This window comes from Trifolium pratense, linkage group LG2 (assembly GCF_020283565.1).
Source record: "Trifolium pratense cultivar HEN17-A07 linkage group LG2, ARS_RC_1.1, whole genome shotgun sequence".
NCBI lineage: Eukaryota > Viridiplantae > Streptophyta > Magnoliopsida > Fabales > Fabaceae > Trifolium > Trifolium pratense.
The window spans coordinates 33,439,819-33,454,410 of record NC_060060.1 but is presented as its reverse complement, the minus strand read 5'-3'; the positions used below and the strand labels follow the sequence as shown (position 1 = coordinate 33,454,410).

The 14,592-nt window shown below is 36.3% G+C and overlaps 2 protein-coding genes and 1 pseudogene across 2 annotated transcripts; 2 read left to right on the top strand and 1 right to left on the bottom strand.

Moving 5' to 3' along the window:
* Positions 1-1,593: 1,593 nt before the first annotated feature.
* On the top strand, positions 1,594-2,034 carry LOC123904599. The gene is made up of 2 exons (XM_045954240.1): positions 1,594-1,651; positions 1,753-2,034. Exons 1-2 carry the CDS (start codon positions 1,628-1,630, stop codon positions 2,032-2,034), a joined length of 306 nt encoding a protein of 101 aa, XP_045810196.1. The 5' UTR covers positions 1,594-1,627.
* Positions 2,035-2,957: 923 nt separating this feature from the next.
* LOC123904598 lies at positions 2,958-3,930 on the top strand (annotated as a pseudogene).
* A 969-nt stretch (positions 3,931-4,899) lies between these two features.
* On the bottom strand, positions 4,900-6,051 carry LOC123904597 (F-box/kelch-repeat protein At3g23880-like). The gene has a single exon (XM_045954239.1). It carries the CDS (start codon positions 6,049-6,051, stop codon positions 4,900-4,902), a length of 1,152 nt encoding a protein of 383 aa, XP_045810195.1.
* Between the last annotated feature and the right edge of the window lie 8,541 nt (positions 6,052-14,592).

Genomic DNA, 14,592 nt, shown 5'->3' with positions numbered 1-14,592 from the left:
GGAAATATGATGTGTCATCTCTTACCCGATTCTTAAAAGATATTCAAGAGACATGTTCGCTGGAACTCAGATATTATATCGATGGCTTTTCTTCGAAGTAGAATCCACGATGTGATTACCAAGCTTTCGACTGAGACAAGTGTTGAGGTTGATTTAGAGTCGACTGAGACAAGTGTTGAGGTTGATTTAGAGTCGATAGATGGTTTGAAGATACAAAGCTAATCTACGAATGCTTGCAAGATGCAAAGATAGAAGCCGAGAATATAAATTATATCATGATTGTAGGCGGATGTTGTAATATACCAAGGGTGAAGAATCTTGTTACGGAAATATGCAATGGAAAGGAAATATATGAAGGTATAGATCCTTTGAATGCTGTACTTTATGGTGTAGCAGTGGCAGGAGCTCATAACATGGACTCTTCTACTTCTCAAGTCACACTCCATGTCATCGAAATTCGAGGTGATGGGAAGAAATTCGTACCTGTTATTCTGAAGAACACATCAGTATATGTCTTCTTAATTCATTTGTTGATTACTCTCAGTTTAATAACATGTATTTTAACGAGACATATGTTGTTCGGCTTATCAGTATTTGGACTAGCGTCTTTAGCAGCTATCACTTCTGCTTTAAAATCAACACGCAGACTTAATACAATGAAGGAAATAACCAAATGAACAAAAGTAACATAATTGTTAGCAGTCATTAGTTGCTGCAGCGAAGCCACATTTGTCTCCACAGAACGGAGAAGTCTCTGAACCGATGGGTCATTCACCTCATTGTCTGCATACTCGGCCTCCAAAATCTCATAGCTGTTTATTCTTGCACTGTCTAATTCGTGGTGTGATGGTTGCTACGAGTTGTTCTATATTATTATTATCACTGCTCAATACCGCAACAACAGAACTGATATTGGAAGTAGATATAGCCCTTTGCAACCAACTCTGCAAGACATAGAACTCAAACACATAATCCACCATAGATGCTGCGAGGCTATCAAGGCCGTGTTCATCCATCCTGCACAACTTAGTAGCATGAGGGAGAGCTATTCAGGGTCAATGGAAGTGAGACCTTTGGTCTTTGATAATCCTCATCACCCAGCTGCATATAACGATAGAATCTCTTCCAAGCGGTGTATAAAGGCGAATAAACCTAAGAATGACAGGGTGGTCACGGGCTCACGGTGATCCACCACGGAAAAACGCTTCTTCCACACATTCCCTTGAACTGTGCGTCAACTTGTTGGAAAGTCTGGACATACCTGGCAGTGGACTCGTAGTCTTCTATATCAAGTGCAGGGAGGACACCATCGAGACAGTTTCACACTCAAGCGCGCGACTTCTCAAATTCGTAATAATCTATATATAACCTGTCCAACCGATTCCTCATATTTCGTTGCTCAGCGCCCTTATAAATGTTGACACCAACTCTCTCATCCATAATAGCACAGATATGAAACAAAGTAATTTAGAGAGGAAATATTGGAAGTGTAATCTAGTGCAATGCAATGAAGGAAAGCAAATGATGAGCCTAGGGGTTCTAAAAAGAAGAGGAATCAGAACACTGTTACATGCACCAGATGTAAAACTTTGGGCCATCTTGCAAGGGAAAGACAGCTGCTGATAGGATGATTCCAAAGGGTGGAAACAAGGTAACAAATTAGAATTTTAGAGTAACTCTAAAATGAATCAATACACTAGCTTGTATTTTATTATAGTTGATCTAATGTCATAAATATTATGTGAATTTCAGAGTAACTGTAACACGAATCAACCTGGACCAAGTGCAACAACAAGTAAAGGGTCTGCAACAATAAGTAAAGGGACTGCAGCAACTGGTACTAAAGGGCCTGCAGCAACAGCAACACGTAAAGGGACTGCAACAACTGGTACTAAGAGGAAGAATGACAATACAACTCCTAATGTGATTACACCAAGTGCAACAACTAGACCAAGTGGACCAAGAAAGAGTGCTAAGATTGCTACTAATGCTGCTGATCAAATTGGGACTCAACAATCTGTCAACAAGCCTTAGATTGATATTTTAGTGACATTTTGATAATGGACATGTTATGTTATTTTGTGTTATGCAAGTGTCTTGAACCTCCATTTTGGATGTAATGAATTGACTTGTTATGTCATTTTGATTATTTTATATGTAATGACTTTACCTATTATGCTTAGTTTGGATTTTAAGTCAAATTTTGATGACCAAATTGTCTTGAACTGAACTTCCAGTTTGGATTTATAGCATTGATACACTTATTGACAGATTGGTATTGGAATTGTGTGGTATTGGAACTTCCAGTTTAGACTTATTTCCACTACACTTAAGTTATGATGAATTATATGCAAAATAGGCCTTTGTATGATGAGCAAAAGTTATGATGAATACATACTCCAAATTGTTATGATTTAGTTTTTCTTAATAAGTATGATTTTTATTTTTTCCCTTATAAGTTGAGACGGAGGGAGTATATAAAATAATATAGATATAGATTTTTGTCAAATAGAACCTAACTAAAATGTTGATGAATGATTAAACATGTTATATCTTGTTTGAAAGGATAACATGCACATACATTTGTTTCAATATTGTCCACAGCATATTCCTCTCAATTTACTTCAGCCATTCAAAAATTAATTGGAAATGTAAGTAACTCTTCAATGGCTATTTACTTTCTTGTCCCTATCTGTAAGCATCTTTTGATCAATCTACAAGAATTAAGAAAAATAGTTTGTACATGAAAAAAAAGTGTATTCACTTTCAAAATTATCATTCAATTGTCAAGGGAGATAAATGATTAGTTTTTTAATTTTCTCCATTAGAAGTATTTGGTGAAAAAATATTACTAATTTAAAAACGGTTTTATAAAAATGCACAACTTTTTTACAACGAGGTCTTACATATAGAGACGAAGATAGTATCTTCTTGACTCTCATCCTAAGCATATAAAAATGCATGGTTTTAATTTCATGCCTTCTGTTGCTTATTTACTACTTTGGTGTCTTGCAGTACTTATTGCAACTACACTATCTTTTCTTTATATGCTCAAATGCATCTTTCACTTTAAAGCAGTGAAGGAAGAGTTTTCACATCATATTGGAGTTAACTACATGTATACTCCTTGGATTTCATATCTTCTTATGCTTCAATCATCACCGCCTTTGATTGTTCCGAGAGCTCGTTACTGAGTTTCTTTGTTTGGCTTTTTCTTTTGTAATATTTCTGCTTGATGTAAAACTGTTTGGACAATGGTTCACAACTGAAAAGAGGTTTCTGTCAGTTGTAGTAAACCCAGTTAACCTGGTTTCTGTTATAGGAAACTTGGTGGCTGCTCAAATTGCGACAGAAATCGGTTGGAACGAGTTTGCAATTTCAATGTTTTCATTAGGAATGGTACATTATTTGATTCTATTTGTGACGCTGTATCAGCGTCTAACAAGTAGTAATCAGTTTCCTATAGTGTTAAGGCCAGCTTATTTCTTGTATTTTGCTGTACCAAGCATGGCAAGTCTAGCTTGGAAATCCATCTCAGGTGCTTTTCTTGTCTCATCAAAGATGCTGTTCTTTCTCTCTTTGTTCCTTTTCATTTCTCAGGTAGGTTCAATTCACCTATTATATATTTAGTTGGTTATTTTAATCATCACTTTCATCGTAATGATCAAGGGTTGTATAATGCAGGCTTGCAGGCCAGCGATGTTCAAGAAAACTATGAAAAGGTTAAATGTTACATGGTGGATCTACTCATTCCCTTTAACATTCCTCGGTCTAGCTTGTGCTGAATATGCTCATGAGGTGAAAAGTCTCATGGCCTCTGGTTTAATGCTGCTGATATGTATTGTGTCTGTGCTGGTTTTTGTTTTTCTGATGCTAACCACTGTACTCAAAATTGAGAGTCTGCTGAATAAAAAAGCTCCTAATAAATGAAATATAATGAACTGGATGCAGAGCCATCCCAATTCCTTTCTTTCCATTGGAAGGAAGCAAATGAAAGTAGATCAACTTGTCCGAATATACTATACCCTCTATTCTTTCCAAATCGTCTTCACAAAGCATGTATGGTTTGGATTATTCTTAGTCACCATATCCTCAGTTTTTGTAATCAATCAATGGACCATTTGATAAAAACCTAATTTAAAATGTAACTAATAATCCAATTGAGATCTACAAGAGCTAGAATCGCAACTTCAGAAAATCCAAATCCCATGTCTAGAAACACAGGCTCTATTCGCGCTTGGGACTTTCCTTTTTACTATACTAGGCGCGTCTAACCTTTATTCATCCTTGGCTCTGAGCCTCTAAGCTTCTTCACAGATCCATGATCTAAAACAATGTTCCACATTTTCGAATGGTTTCTAAATTTATTAGCATAGTGAACCAATTGCTAACTTAACAACAGGCCAACTTCTATAAGATTGAATACGACAAAACTTGAAATGAAAATACAGGTGCACACAGACAAAGTTATTCAAACACAGAAATGAAAATATATTATTCCCAAGAGATTAATCACAACTTTTCCATATGCCTATTCCTAACAAAATCAAAGGAAGATCCATGACAGCATCATTACTTTAACAAGCTAACAACATATGATATACCTAACAGTGAATCACCATATAGTTATCAAGACAAACAGCAGCTACAAAACATACACTGCAAGTCCATGTATATTTTTGTATCGATTTCCAATCAATGATAGATAACAAGCTAACAACATATACCTAACAGTGAAATTATATTCCTTTATGTGTGAAAACTTGTATCTAACAACTCGTATACATGATAATACGTATACATATAATGTCGAAAATTGACAAGCTGATATGCATATAAGAACAAGACTCATAAAACTCAAGTATGAAAACATCACGTATGCATAGGCTGAAAAATAAATTAAACATTTATTTCTCCAATCGAAGGAAGGGTTATCCTGTAATGTACCACCTGACACGCATAATCTGTTCCTTGAAGACCAATGTCCTCGATCAACCCAGTAGTTAAATCAAAACAAGCAAGTTGATCATCTTTTTTTCTAAAGAATATATTGCCCTTCATCCCTGCTCCGATTGGTTGCTCAATGCAAGACGCGAGTTGAACATCAAAGAGTCTAATCCAGGATTCTTTGACACCAAATTCACCCAAAATTGATATTTGGTAAGATGCAGTATTTTTCCGATTAGATATCAAAGCAAGAGAGCCATTTAAAACAGTGAGATGAACACCAAAACCATCAGGCGGCACATCTGGTAAGGGTGAAGGTGTAGTAAGGCACACCTCATTGCACAAGTTAAATGATACCAAACATGTTTCATTATTTGTTTCCCTCCACCAATGACACACCCCATTCAAGTAAACATCACTAGTCGCCCGGGCACGAATTGGCATATCATAATTGATTTTCCTCCAGGAATTACTTTCTAGACTATATATCTCCCAGAATGGGTCGAACACAACATGTGAAGGAGTGCGGCAACTTGCGTTATAACCCACATGTTCAATGATTTTATAGTCATCTCTAACATGGTCATAGCCAAATCCATGAAGTGAAATATCAGTGGAATCCTCATCTTGAAAATCAGGAACACTATATGGAACTTTCATATATCCTCTAGTTGCAGGGTTCCATAATACAACTTCTGTATGAGTATCATGGTCGTAGATACAAAGAATGCCATTAATACCCGAACCTAAAATACTAATAGCTTCAACATCATACGCTTCACGAATAAAATCAACGTAATCTGGCAAATCCAATTTTTGTTTATTCTGAAACTTGTCTTCACCATAAAGCAAATAAAATTTCCAATCATAAAGTTCAAAAAGCTGGTCTAGAATGAGATAAACATCGTTGTCATCAGCGTATAGAGTGAATAAGAGATTGTTGCGGAACATGTTGATGAAAATAGGGTTTTCAAATAGATTAATCCATGATTTGCAAACGGAAGAAAACCTCTTGAGAGATTTAACAGGAAGTTTGGAGAGAATGGAGAAAGCAATATCATCGTGTATATAACTAACCTTCTTCTCATTTGTTGGAGCCGCCATAACTAGATAGATAGATAGATAGAGAGAGTTCTTTGAGTTCTTGAATGAATGAATGAATGCTCTGTTCTGTTACTGTTCTGTTTCTGAGCAAAGGAAATGGAAACAGAAAGACGCGGGAACGAGTTTCTTTATTTTTGAAATCTCTATTTCTTTCATGTATTCAGTTTTTTTAAGAAAAGGAGCAACATCATATTCCCCAAATTTTGGTTTATCCCCTTGTAATATTTCTTTTCCGATCACCCCGTTGTAATTTGAAGATTTTGTCCTTTTAGCCCCTCATTGAATATGTTGGCTTAAGATTCTGCCCTTTTGCCCCTGTAATGTTAGCAAATTTTGGTTTACCACCCTCACTAAGCATGCCACATCATCATTTATGCGGAATCTTAATCCAGCATATTTAATGAGGACTAAAAGAACGAAATCTGGATAATCGGAAAAAGAATTATATTACAGTGATAAACCAAAATTTGATAACATTGCAGGTGGTAAACACTATTTTACCCCTAGTGTAAAATATCTTTACATTGTCGGTGCATATGAATTAAATCCTAAGAAATATACTACTCCCTCCGTCCCAAAATTTTAGTCTTTTTGGAGTTTTGCACGAAGATTAAGAAATGATAAGTAAAATCATTTTTATCCTTACTTTATTAAGAAAGAGAAAATATATTTATTTAATGCTTTAACTTTTGTAAGGGTTCAAATGGTAAAGTATCACTAAATGTGCATTGGTTTCTTAAAAGGACTAAAGTTTTGGGACAAAATTAAAAAGCTAAAAAGACTAAAGATTTGGGACGGAGGGAGTAGTTGGTAAGAAAAACAAAAGAATTGGCATATTGTTCATTTTACCTGGAGCCATATAACCAAATGATCCAATTAGGGGTGTGCATGGTTTAAAAACCACACCACACCAAACCATATTTATGGTTTTGGTTTAGAACCAAAACCATTTTAATGAAAAATTGGTTATTTTGCAAAACTAATTTGGATATGGTTTATAATCGGTTCGAAACCAATTTATAACCGGTTTATAATAAAAAATAGGTTACTTATTTATAACCGATTCATCTTAAATTTTATTTTATTTTTTATTTTTTTTAAAAATGCATTATTATAACTTTTAATTCCTATATATTTAAACTTTTTTTTTTACAATAATTAAGCCAATTTTTTTTTTGTTTAATTGATTAAAAGAACATATTTAATAATTATTGTTTATAAAAAAAAACATAATTTTTCTTTAATTTTATGAATTATTGGTTTATAATCAATTCATAAAAGTTTTTTTTCTAAGCCCAAACATATTTCAAACTAAGCCCAACAAAACAGATTTTTTTAAGCCCAAAATAATTAAAATATAGATTTTTTTAAAAAATAAAACCATCAAAAATCTGTTTTTTATAATTATTTTTAAAATAAATAAATTTTGTTAAATAAAAAAAAATTAAATATTAAAGGGTGGTTGATGGTGGCCGGCCGCTGGAGCGCCACCGCCAACCACCGCGCCGGTCGCCGGAAGTTCACCGGAAAATCACCGTCCACAGCCGTCCGTCGCCGGAGCTCCGCCGTACCGGCCGCCGGTGGTCCGGCGTTGACCGCCGCGTTGACCAATTCCTCCACCACCTTATTAATTATTTATTTATTAAATTATATAATTAATTGAATTTGGAAAATTTGTTTTTTTTTTTTAAAAAGAAACTATTGGGCTTTTTCCTTATTGGGCCTCAATTTAAAAATCAATTTTAAACCAATTATAAAAAATTGGATATGTTTTAGAATTGGTTTTTTTGTATTGGATTGGTGTGATTTTTTTTTAAAATGGATTTGGTTATTGTTGGGTTTTTGTATATTGGCTACATTTTGCAAAAACATATTTTAGCCAAGTGTTGAGACAAGTGTGCTGACCCCAAGTGTTGTGACAAATGTTGTGACACTTTGGAACAACACCTGACTCTGTTCTGCGCGCGCCAGCTGGATGTTTTTATTTTCTACTCAATCTTTTTGAAGATCTGTTTGAAGAATTATGTCAAGGTTTCTTACAGAAGAAGGCGCACGTGTTTAATGTGTTTCATGAGGCAGCTAAACCCTAGCTTTATTTTCCAAAGGAATTATATTTTTGGAAAATATATTTTTGCGGTTTCAAAAATATATCACTGCTGCCGCAATTCTAGAAGCCCTAATTTTGTCTTGAAGCCCAAGTCGTTCTACTACTATAAATACGAAGGCAAGCATATGGTTTCAAGCATCTAAAATCGTGTTTTACAAAGCGTGTGTTTTTAGGATTTTAGAGTGTTAATTGTGAGCCTTTCTTGTGTCTCATTGATGCAAGCTTAGGACCTGAGTGTTATTGAGTTGTAAGTGTGAACTTCTCCTAAGCTTTGAAGTACGGAGATTGTTCTATTGTGTTGTGTGGTTTACTCGCAAGCTTTTAAGCAAGAGTGAATCCTAGTTTTTAGGAGTGTGTCTCCAATCGTTGTAATCGTCTGAATTGAATAGCAGCGCTGTCTGTGTTGCTAAGGTGGGAATTGGGACGGGGTCTCATATCTAGGAGTTCCTAGGTAGAAGGGTCATTGGGTAGTGATTAAGTGAGAAGTTGTAAACGGGTGAGTTTAGCTTCGAAGTAATACTGCTGATAGTGGACTTCATTCCTGGATTGGTATCCCCCAGAGTAGGCTTTAGGCTGAACTGGGTTAACAACTCTTGTGTGTTATTTACTTTACTGTTTGTATTGTTTTATGTTATTTACTCTGTTTATAGACAAGTGTTGGCGCACTAGTAACAACATCTGTCTACAACAGACAAGTGTTGCTACACCTTGAGCAACACCTGTCCACTGTGTGCCAGGAATTTCAATTGGCATCAGAGCAGGCACCCTGTTCTGAATTTTAGGGTGAGCTCCAGGGAAATCGTTTCTGGCAAGGATGGACAAAGAAGGAGGTTTTGTTACCAGACCACCTCTTCTGGTTGGTGCTTCAAACTATGACTATTGGAAGTCCCGCATGATGGCCTTTCTAAAACAAATTGATAGCAAGACATGGAAGGCAGTGCTGAGAGGGTGGACTCCACCTGTGAAGATGGACAAAGATGGTAAACCAACTTTTGAGTTGAAATCTGCTGAAGAATGGTCCAAAGAAGAGGATGAGCTTGCTCTTGCAAACTCAAAAGCATTATATGCACTATATAATGGTGTTGACAAACACATATTCAGACTCATCAAAAAGTGTGTCTCTGCTAAGGAAGCTTGGACAATTCTTGAGACTGTTCATGAAGGTACCTCTAAAGTGAAGTTGTCAAAGCTACAACTCCTAACAACTAAGTTTGAGAATCTAAGAATGAATGATGATGAAACCATTCAGGATTTTCACATGACCATACTTGATTTTGACAATCAATTTGATGCCTTGGGTGAAAAGATACCTGAAGAAAAGCTGGTAAGAAAAATGCTTAGGTCTTTACCTAAGAAGTTTGACATGAAAGTCACAGCTATAGAAGAAGCAAAGGATATCACAGATATGAAGCTAGATGAACTAGTTGGTTCACTACAAACCTATGAGGTAGCTACAAATGAAAAGATGGATAAGAAAAACAAGAGCATTGCCTTTGTCTCGAATGCTGTGGAAGAAGATCAACAGAGTGACACGGAGTCTGAGAATAGCATCTCTGATGCAATGGTTCTTCTAAGAAAACAATTTAATAAGGTGCTAAAAATAATGGACAAACGTCCAAAGACAAGTGCAGCTGACATTGGTCGCAACACTTACAGGAATTTCAGAAAACCTGTAACAGATGAGAAATCAGCTTCAAATAAAGGTGTTCAATGCCATGAATGTGAAGGGTATGGACACATTAGAACTGAATGTGCAACCTTCTTGAAGAAACAGAAAAAAGGGTTAACTGTTTCATGGTCAGATGAGGATTCTGAAGGAGAAACTGATACTGCAAAGTCTATTCATGCACTGACAGGTGTATGCACATCTGACACTGAATCATGTGATGAAGAGCTGACCTTTGATGAACTTGCTGAATCATACAAGGAGCTGTGTCTAAGGAGTGAAGAAGTCTGCAGAATCTCAGAAAAACAAAAGGAGACAATCTCAAAGTTGCAAACTGAAAGAATTGTCAATCTAACAAAAATCTCTGAGATTGGTGTTAAGTGTGAAGAAGGGTTGAAAACAATTGAGGAGCAGAAGGCAATCATCGCCAATCTGGAAACAGATAAGCTTGAGCAACTAGCAGAAATATCTAAGCTGAATGAAGAGGTAACTGAATTGAACTCTCATCTTGAGAATCTAAAGAAGCATGTTGTTATGTTATTTAAAGGAACTGACCTAGATGAAATCCTAGAAAAACTACCTACCCCTAGTAGAGCCAAAACAGGCATTGGGTATGAGTATAAAAGCGTTAATAGAATTAAAGATTACAACAAAGATGGAAAATATATGCCTGAGATAAGTAACCAACCCTCTCCAACAATGTATGGAAAAATGTCACCACACTTGTCCACCGGACATCATACTACACACAGACAAGTGTTACCACATATGGCTCCACATCGTCAAAGAAGGCAGAATCCTAGATTTATACCAAGGCATAAAAGCAAATATCGTTCATGGAGATGTCATCACTGTGGAAGAAAGGGGCACATAAGACCTTACTGCTATAAGTTATATGGGTATCCAAATGAAACTATTCAAGAGAAACTTGATCCATCCATAACTAATGCAAAGAAGGAGTGGAAACAAAAGGTTGATGTAACCAACACCAAGGGTTGTGCAGCTGAAAGTTGTGAGAAAAGCTTGATTGCTCACACTTCTCTTAGAGCCTCATCAAAAGAAGATTGGTACTTTGATAGTGGTTGTTCTAAACATATGACCGGTGTTGAAAAATATTTGATGGATATAAAATCCTATGCAACAAGTTTTGTAACATTCGGAGATGGAGCTAAAAGAGAAATTAAAGGTATAGGAAGGCTGATTGACAATGGTCTACCTAAACTTGAAAATGTTCTTATTGTAAAAGGGCTAACTGCTAATCTAATTAGTATACGCCAACTATGTGATCAAGGCATGCAAGTCAACTTTACAAAAAATGAATGTCTTGTTACCAATGATGAAGGTGACATCCTGATGAAGGGTGTTAGATCGAAGGATAATTGTTACTTGTGGGTTCCTCTAGAAGAAGCTAATGTATCTACATGTCTCTTAACAAAAGAAGATGAGGTTAAGTTGTGGCACCAAAAACTAGGACATCTTAACCTGAAGAGTATGAAAAGAGCTATATCTGAGGAAGCTATCAGAGGCTTACCAAACTTACAAATACAGGAAGACAACATCTGTGGCGAATGTCAGATTGGCAAGCAAACCAAAGTGTCGCACCAAAAGTTGCAACACTTGTCCACTTCTAGAGTTCTTGAGCTACTACACATGGACTTGATGGATCCTATGCAAGTTGAAAGCCTTGGAGGTAAGAAATATGCTTTTGTTGTTGTTGATGATTTCTCTAGATACAATTGGGTTAACTTCATTAGGCAAAAATCTGAAACCTTTGATGAATTCAAAGATCTTTGCTTACAACTTCAAAAAGAAAACGACTGTGGTATTTTAAGAATTAGAAGTGACCATGGAAAGGAGTTTGAAAACTCTAAATTTGCTGAGTTTTGTGCTGCTGAAGGAATAGCTCATGAATTCTCTTCACCTATTACACCTCAACAAAATGGTGTGGTTGAAAGAAAGAACATAACTTTACAAGAATCTGTTAGGGTTATGTTACATGCCAAAAACCTTCCTTATAAATTTTGGGCTGAAGCTATGAATACGTCATGTTACATCCATAATAGAGTAACATTAAGAACAGGTACTGCAACAACACTGTGTGAACTATGGAAGAACAGAAAGCCTACTGTAAAATATTTCCATGTGTTCAGATCAAAATGTTACATCTTGGCCGATAGAGAACCTAGGAGGAAATTGGATCCCAAAAGTGATGAGGGAATATTTCTAGGTTATTCAACCAATAACAGAGCCTATAGAGTTTTCAATTCTAGAACGAAAACCATGATGGAATCAATCAATGTCGTAATTGATGATACTGATTTGACAAGTATAGATTCAGCTGAAGAGACAGATGTAGTCACACCTGTCCCAACACCAGATGATGATCAAGCTGAATATGATTCTATTCAAGACTTTGAGCCTAATACAGAGAATTTGAGACCAATCAAAGGTCCATCAATCAGAGTTCAGAAGAACCACTCAAAGGAAATCTCTATTAGAAATCCTGACCAAGGAGTTACCATAAGAATATCTACATGTGTAATTCTCAAGAATTTGAAAGAAGAAGCTCAATCTGGAAAGTTAAGGGGCAAGCTAAGTATTTGCCTATTTAAAGAATTGTAGCAGTTACTGCATGTAACGCGTGCAACCGCCTCTTTTCCCTCTCTCCATTGTATGGTGCACGCTAATCAAGGGAAATGTGATATGAATTCTTCCTCTAAAGTTAATGTTAATGTTGGTACTTCTGGTAAAGTCATGATTGACTATGTGATTGATTGGTTCAAGAAAATCGCTCTTGAGACTAATGTTGTGCAAGATGTTGACACATCTTTGGCCCGAGAGAATAAACAAGGTGAAACTGTTCCTGAAATCCCCGAACATGTGATTGTTCCTGGAAATGAAAATGGTCAGGTGATGACTGATAATAAAGAAGAAGTGTCTGACGAACACACTGATGTTAATTCCCCATCTAATGAGAAAAGTTGTTTGAACTTGAAGAAGTTCATATTGGTTGAATGGTCCCTAGAAGTGGAGGATGGACTATTCATGGCAGGGCGTGTAATAGACCTGTCCATTATTATTCAGGCGTGTAGCTTTGGTGATGATTTGTTGTATGGTTTGATTTATTTTCAAACCTATATTAACCTGTTGGACCTAGAATGTGGAGTGTGTGCAAAGGTCATTATGTTGTGCCTGAAGTTTGGTGATGAGTTTTCTAGTTCGAATTCCGCTGCATATATATCTGATGGAAAACTCATGGTGGTTTTGGGTGCTGAGTATGCAAAACTATGTTGTTCTTTGAAGCTGTATCCCTTGGTGAGGTGATACTCGATGAGAGATCCAACTAACTTGTTAGAGATGCCAAAGATACTTAAGGGTGATCTCAAGTCCACTCATAAAGGCACTCATATATGAAGTTTGTTAAAGAGAGATCTGAATGAACTTATGAGCAATTTATTTTTGCTTCTAATCCTAAAAGTCAACCTCCAGTGGCTTTGATAAAGGATCTCTTTGTGTATTCCTTGAGAAGGAGACTGATGTCCTCCCAAATGTTGGAACATCTGACCAGCAGATTATGCAGTTATTAAGGGGGAGTCCTTAATCTGAAGCTGGAAGACCTTGAAGACATGTCAGACTTAATGTCTTGACATCTTTATATTGAGAATTTATTTTTCTCAATATGAATGGTGGTATTTCTCTGAAACGGGATGAAGGTTGTTTACTCTAACTTGATATCATCAAGTCTATGAGAGCATGGAACTCTTGTTCTGCTGTAGTAAAAAGCACTTCAAGGGATTATGAACATTGGAGCTGTTTCAACTTATGTTCAATGGTTAATTGTTATCTGTACTTTGGAGCGTCATCCAAATCACCTAGGATGAGCATTTTAGTTGGGAGCAAATGATTATTGTTCTTTGTTATTGAAAGCTGATCAACTACTGATGGTTGATTCTCTTGTGTCCCCCTGCTATTGTTAATTATGAGTTACTAAAACCACAAGTGAGTTACTGCTGATTCACTCGTGGAACTCATCCCTAAGACGGATGTTGTGTCAGATGTTGATGCATCTATGACACTGGAGACAAATGTTGTACCATGTGTAGGTACATCTGCTCAGCCAATGGTTGGTACTCTCACTAGGAAGCAGATGAAAATTCTTATATTCTGAATGTGTTTCTGATATTGTGTGCTCATATATGTGATATTCAGAGGTGATTACTACTAGTATATGTGACTATTTCAGACCTGTTTCTGAAACTTCTGGTTTGAAGTTCTTATATGATTGTTGAAGATGGATTTGGTATATGCCTCTTGAAGTTGAAACTGGTTAATCTTCATCTGTGTGTGTGTAACTCTGCGCTAGATGTCCTGGAAATTATGTCACCTGACAGGAAGAAATATGACATGTAAGTGTTCCCTCTTAGATGATGTCTCTTTCATGATGTGCAAACAAGGGGGAAATGTTTGATGTGGTGGATATGATATGGTTCCTCCACTACTGATTTATATATGATGAACTATGTATCCCATGGTGTTATATTTGGTTGTAGTAGCTCTGTGCACTATGTGATTGATGTGATGAAGATAGTATAGGTTTATGGCTTGTTACTTATGATCTTCATGCTATACTGTTGGAGTTTGGTCATGGTATTGTGGATGAAAGCGCGCAGGTTCTCTTTCCACTACTTTTGTTCTCCGTATCTTTTGTGGGCTAGGCCCTGGATTTCTAGCACCTGTGTGTGCTCTATGGTCTGTAATAACTGCACAC